Source organism: Columba livia, chromosome 16 (assembly GCF_036013475.1).
Source record: "Columba livia isolate bColLiv1 breed racing homer chromosome 16, bColLiv1.pat.W.v2, whole genome shotgun sequence".
NCBI classification, from domain to species: domain Eukaryota; kingdom Metazoa; phylum Chordata; class Aves; order Columbiformes; family Columbidae; genus Columba; species Columba livia.
The window spans coordinates 13,992,711-13,998,710 of record NC_088617.1 but is presented as its reverse complement, the minus strand read 5'-3'; the positions used below and the strand labels follow the sequence as shown (position 1 = coordinate 13,998,710).

Here is a 6,000-nt window from a genome sequence, read left to right as displayed (position 1 = left end):
GCCCCTGTGTCACCCAGGTTGGGCAGAGCTGGTGGCGGGGCCGGGGGTGACAGCAGGAGCAAAACCCCCCGGCTGCCGTGGGTTCAAACCTGCCCTGTGTAGCAGCCGGTAGTTTATGATTTATTCACAAAGCCTCCGTTGTGAAGGAGATACCCTTTAATTACGATATTATAAATGGTTACTGCTGCATGTCCAACAGGATCCTGTTTTATGGAGTGTAAACCCAGTACAATCCATGTGTTAAAAGTTCTCAAAATCAGCTACTTTGGGTGCAGTAAGAGGCTGTTTTTTCTCCCAGCTGCTGCTCTGTGGGTCCCAGCACGCGGAGGGTGACTTATGGGTGGGTGGGAGCACAAGGGCCCATGTCTCCTGCTCACAGGCCCTGTCCTGCACCGACCCCCTACCCCAAAAAACTCTGCGCGTGTAGCTGAGGGGTCTGGGCCGGGTTTTGGCTCATTGGGTGTTTGCTTTCCCACTGCCGTGGGCGCGCGGATGCAGCGCGGCCCCGTTGCAGCCCCTGGGCGGGCAGGGCTCCCTGTGCAGCCTCTGCCTTCTCCTCCCCTGGGCGCTGCGTGATGCTTGATGTGCTCAAACGCCACATCCCAAAACACCTGGCTTGGGGGGAGGATGGGCCCTCTGGCAGCCCCATCCTCCAGCAGCACCTGCCCATATCCCCTTGGTCTCAGCTGTCCTGGGTCCAGGCCAATGCCCCCGGGCACGTGGCTCCCACCGCATCAGTGGGTGATAGTGGGCCAGGTGGGGCCCAGCCCTCAGCTGCTCTTGGCCAGCGCCCCCCCAGGGCCCTGCTTGGGGGTGTCCGTCTCTGTCAGGAGGAGGTAGGAGCTGATGGCCTCCCGCAGGCCCAGGCTGATGGGAGAGTCCTCATCTGGTGGGGACGCGGCCCCCGAGAACAGGAGGGAGCTGTGCGAGGGCAGACGGGGGTGGGTGGGCAGTCCCGACCCCCGAGCGCCGGGCACGGGCGGTGACCGGAGCCCCAGCCCCTTCCCTGCCCGTCCCCACCTGTCAATCTGGTCCCAGTTGAGGGATGGCTTCTTCACCACAGCTGGCATGGCCGGGACGGGGGCCACCCTCGGCCCTTGCGTGGAGCAGGGCTCGCCGAGGGAGCAGCACAGCCCCTCTCCAAACTCTGGGCAGGGAGCGGCAGCATCAGTAGGTGCCCCCACCTGCACCATCCCTGGGAGCACCCGGGCGGGTGTGGGACCACCCACCACCTTTTCCCCCCATCCCTGCAGGGCGCAGGGGATCCCCCCAGGCTGGGTTTGCCGGGGGGGCTGTCGGGGCGTTACCGGAGTAGTGATCCACCAGGTCGTGCAGGCCGGGGAAGGTGAGCCGGGGCGCGATGTAGAGCCAGCCGTTGTCCAGGCGGTGGATGCGGTAGTGCGTCACCGCGTCCCAGGCCGCGCGCTCGCTGCGCCGCACCGACAGCGAGTAGCAGCCTGAGGGGGCAGGGGCTGCCGTGGGCACCCACCCACCCAGCCAGCCCCACTGCCCTGCACTCCCACAGCGGGGAGCTTATTACCCCCCAGGGGTGGCTGGCAGCCCTTCTCCCCATGGATCTGCATCCCCGTGCCAGCCCCACACTGTCAGCACCTCCAAACCAGGGCAGGGGGCAGTGCTGGGACGTGGGGTGACCTTGGGCAGCTGCCTGCCCTGTCCCACGTGCCCGAGTCTCCACTTCTGGGTGCTGTGCAGGGATGGGACATCGCCAGCCCCCTCGGTGCCCAGGCAGCCGCGGGGCCGCGCAGCACCGTGCCCGTGCATCCGCCACATTCACTGGGCCACCCGGCAGGATCTCCTTGCGGGGTCCCCTCAGCACCTCGTCATGGTGGGGCCCTGTTTCATTTCGCAGGCTGAGCCTTATCTGCTCAACCAAAAGCTGCAGGAAGCCCGCTGGTGGCTTTTCCTTTTGAGGCCCCGCGGCAGATTCTCAGCACCACACAGGGAGCAGCAGAGCCGGGAAACCGCCGCGTGGGGCTGTTGCCAGCAGGTGCAAGCGATGGAGGATCAGCCCCATGGTGGCCTCAGATGGCTGGGAGCAGATACAGAACACGGGGCTCTCACCTCGCCTGGTCTGGCTCTCCCGTATCAGGAAGGATCCGCTGCGGTTGCCTGGCCGGAGCAGCAGCTCCTCCGCCTTCTGCCGGCTGACGCCCTCGTACAGCCACCTGCACAGACCGCGGTGCTGGCACGGCCTCTGCCGCCCGTGCAGGGACACCCAGCGCCCCAGGGTCCTGCCCTGGTTGGCAGAGGGGACAGCTCGGGGTGCAGCAGCGCACGTGAGCACGTCCTGGGACGCCCCGGCAGGCCAGGCTGCCTCCCGAGCCCCAGCGCTGCTCCATGGGCAAAAACGAGGCAGCATATCCCGGTGTGGTGGCCGGGGTTTGGCCTGGGTGTTGGCCAGGCTGTCTGTGGTGGGGCCATGTGCCCTGCGGCCCGCCCTGTGATGGACCCTCCCCAGCATTTACCTGTGCCTGACCTTGGCCACGCAGCTGCTGGGGATGTGGCACTCCCTGCCCGACACCTCGGACGCCACCAGCCACCAGTCCCCATCCCTGCGGGAACGGGGATGAGCCATCCTGCCGCATTGAGGCTGCTGGGTGCAGGGAGGGGACCCCCCAGCTATGGCCCCACAGGCCGCACGCTGGTCAGGAGTGCTCGGTGCGGGGACTTACTCAGAGAGGACACGGAGCTGCTCCCCCATCCTCAGGACAGCGGCTGCCCCAGCCCCAGAGGGGAAGTCACAGAGGGCCACGGCCAGGAAGCCGCCAGGGGCTGTGGGGAGGTGAGGGGGTTCAGGGCTCCCCCAGCACCACCAGCCTCCACTGTGCTGGAGAACCGGGCACATTGGGGATGCCGGGCAGGCTGGCAGCTGCCGCACTCCTACCTGTCTGCGTGGGCACTGGGGGCTCTGCGGTGTCAGCAGCTGCCGGCAGGACATCGAGCGGCTTCTCCCGGCTGGGCAGGCTCCCCATCCCGCGGGTTCGGCACTTGGCCCCGGCTGCTGCCTTGGGGGGAAGGGGAGGCTCATGCCCTGTGCTGGGGGGCGGCTTCTGTGGCAGCACCAGCCCTGCGGCACGGCTGCGTGGGGCTGCGGGCGTCGCGTGGCAGAGAAAGGCCGGGGAGAGCTCTGGGCTGGGGCTGGGGCGCAGCTCCCAGGGGGCCCTTTGAGGAAACCACCCCCATCCCTGCCCCCCCCAAACCTCAGAGGGCATCTGGGGACTTGTGGCTACAGCTGGGGTGAGCTGGGGGCCCTCCCCAGGATGGGGCATCCACAGCCCCATGGAGGGCAGCGCCAGGCCATGCTCACCCTCTGAGTGCTGCCAGCCCAGCCCAGTGTCCCCGGGCTGTGGGGTACCCTGTCCCAACACCCCAAGGTGACAGTCCCCAGGAGGAGCTCAGGGACTATGGGGACACCCCTCCGCCTGTTTCGGTTCCTCAACCCGGGAGACATGCAGCACAAGATGCGTGTGACCCAGACGTGCCCTTTGCTGAGTCCGTCCCTGCCCCCAGACTCCCCGCTGCCCTCAGCAGGACATGACCCCACTCCTCATGACCCACTCACCTGCCCCTCGCCGCTGTCACCATCATGCAGGAGCCATCAGGGCTGGGTGCTGCCCCTGGGTGCTGCTCCAGCGCAGGGGGTCCTCAGGGCAGCCAGGTCGCAGGGGGTCCCTTTGGTGTGGTGGGTCTCCCTTGTGCAGGGCAACCCCCGTCCTCACAACACCCGTTCGGTTCACCTTTGCTGGGTGTTTTCAGGCTGCTCCCGGCAGTGCTGGCGAGGGGTGCGAGGGGTGCGAGGTGCTGGAGCCGCGGGCTGCCGCAGTTTCCTGTGACGTGTGCGCACCGGAGCTGGGTTTTCTCTTTTTCACTCAGCCAACAGGTTGCTCAGCTGGGGATCTTGTTATGGGGCACACGAGTGTCCCTGTGAGTGTTCAAGGCGCTGTGGACATTGTACAGGATTTGTGGGGGTGAGAGGCAGGGATGGGCAGAACATGCGGGTGGGAGCAGAGCTGACCCCAGGACTGGGAGCTGAGGCTGTAGGTGCCACCCTGAGCCAGGACAAACCGGGGGGGTCCCCAGGTGCCTCCTTGACAGGGGCTGATCCCCCACAGCACCGGGGCCTCGCGCTGCCCCGGGGCCGGTGTGCGGTGCCGGCTGTGCCGCGGCGGGTGCTGCGCTGCCACGTGCCCTCGGCACAGCGCCGCTCCTCAGCCAGCGCTGCCCGGCCAGATGTGGCCACAGCTTCATCTCTGTCCCATCCTCACCCCCCTCCAGCCCCATCCCTACACCCCTTCCTCATCCCAATCCCCATCCACTGTCAGCCTCCATCCAGCCATGTGCCAGCAGCAGCCACTCCAGCATGGGAACTTCTCCCTAAATGTGTCTGCATGTTTTTCAAAGCAAACACCCTTTGGCTCGGCCAGCACCACCCCACAGGAGGTCTGGGCCCTCTGATCCACCCCAACCCCGTCCACATCGAGGAACGTCCTTGGGATTTGCTCCGGGCAGCGTCTGTGCTGCCATCAGCCACACCGTGCTGGGGTTCAGTGCTCTGTCCCCCCTTCCTGCCCCAGCCCCGCTGCTGCGGCTGAACATCCTGCAGCTGTTCATGCTGTGCCCTTCAAAGCTTCTGGTCAGTCGTAAACCACCGCGACGGTGTGAAATGCACACGGAAAAACGGTTTTGCACAAGTAGCCGCCCGCCGTGCAGCTGTTGGGGTTCAGCCCCCCCCGCCCCAGCCTGCGCTGAGCGGGGACACTGCTGCAAAACAGAGCTGATTGCTTTTGGGAGACGATTCATTTGCCTCTGGAACTGGTGGTGAATCCCTGACGGTGACCCCTGGGACATGGGGACAACCCTTGCTGTGCCATGTCCTGTCCCAAGCGCAGCCCAGCTCCCCTGAGCCCAGCTCTGGGCTGCCCAGCACCCTCTGGGTTAGTACTGGGGAATAAAATAGGGCTGCCAGTCACCCCCTCCCAAACCTGGACAGCGGGGCTGGGCAAAGGGGCCTGATCGGCACACACGGCTGGGAAGGTGGCTCGCAGGGCTGGCAAAAGTGCAACCGGGGGGTCTGTGGCCACAGGGGCTGCCCCCGCCCCGGGAAGCCCTGCGCCTGGCTCTGGCTGGCGCTGCTCTTGCCCACCAAAGAAACAGTTTGTCCTTTATTAAAATCATTTCTCAACTTGCACTTTTAGCTTCGATATTTGTATTTTTTTACCAGGAAAAGCACTTGCTTATGTGAAAACAAGTTTACTACCCTTGGGGTAATAAAATATATTCCAACCCTCAGTGCACATCTTGCCTATGAAACACCATGGCAACAAAACTCTTCATAATCAACCCCCTTCCAAATTGCTAAAAGCCTCGTGCCTTTAGCCTCCTGGGTTCCTTGTCCACAGGCAGCGGGCGGTTCCGAGCTCTCCTGCTGCACATGAGCAGCACCACCCCCTGCTGCGGGCTTGTTTCCTCTAACCCATTTCATTATTATTTTAATATTGCCTTTGCCTTTCTTTTGGTTTGTTGCTGTATTTTCACAAGGGAACTTAAGCAAGGATCATTTCTCAGCGTGGCTTGCTGGCATTAAATCACAGCTCTGCACATACATCAGCTCCTAATGCGCACGTTGCTTTGTGTCCAGCACTTACATTTAGCAGCAATGAACTTCGTGTGCTCTCGGGTGCCCTGGTTTCTTTGATTGTCTCGTCTCCTGTCTTCTATGGACTCAAACTTACTTTTTTTTTGTTCATTTAATCACGTTGTCACTTCACTACTTGCTCATTAATGCAACTGCCCCATCTTTCCCATTTCATGCAGTTTGTGACTCATGAGAACACTTTGTCTCACTTCCTCACCCACCTCCCCAAACTCTTCAGGAAGTCAAAGCACGAGGCTGCAGGAGTGGGCACGACAGCAAGGCCGGGACTAACCTGTGCCCAACGGCCTGGCCTGGGTCAGGCCCCGCTTGCTGTACAGAAAGTT

The 6,000-nt window shown here is 63.5% G+C and overlaps 1 protein-coding gene across 4 annotated transcripts; it reads right to left on the bottom strand.

Annotated features, from left to right (window-relative positions):
- Window positions 1–539: 539 nt before the first annotated feature.
- Window positions 540–3,783, bottom strand: SLA2 (Src like adaptor 2). 4 transcript variants are annotated; one of them, XM_005514637.3, is made up of 8 exons: window positions 3,584–3,783; window positions 2,906–3,026; window positions 2,694–2,793; window positions 2,487–2,573; window positions 2,083–2,186; window positions 1,308–1,457; window positions 1,021–1,147; window positions 540–921 (listed from the first exon to the last, which is right to left on the bottom strand). In XM_005514637.3, the coding sequence occupies exons 2-8, from the start codon at window positions 2,991–2,993 to the stop codon at window positions 771–773; spliced, it is 807 nt and encodes a 268-aa protein (XP_005514694.2). In that variant the 5' UTR covers window positions 2,994–3,026; window positions 3,584–3,783; the 3' UTR covers window positions 540–770. The 4 variants fall into 4 exon arrangements, with proteins under 4 accessions (XP_005514694.2, XP_064888717.1, XP_064888718.1 ...); XM_065032645.1 differs by having other exon boundaries at window positions 2,906–3,088; window positions 3,584–3,736; XM_065032646.1 differs by having other exon boundaries at window positions 2,906–3,022; window positions 3,584–3,724.
- Between the last annotated feature and the right edge of the window lie 2,217 nt (window positions 3,784–6,000).

Excerpts from the sequence above, each read along its gene's own strand:
- SLA2 (XM_065032644.1), bottom strand. The coding sequence starts at position 2,482 with ATGCTGGGGAGGGTCCATCACAGGGCGGGCCGCAGGGCACATGGCCCC. Across the intron at positions 1,458-2,082 it reads GGAGAGCCAGACCAGGCGAG|GCTGCTACTCGCTGTCGGTG; the intron begins GTGAGAGCCCCG and ends CTGCCCCCTCAG. Across the intron at positions 922-1,020 it reads AACTGGGACCAGATTGACAG|CTCCCTCCTGTTCTCGGGGG; the intron begins GTGGGGACGGGC and ends GCCCTCGCACAG.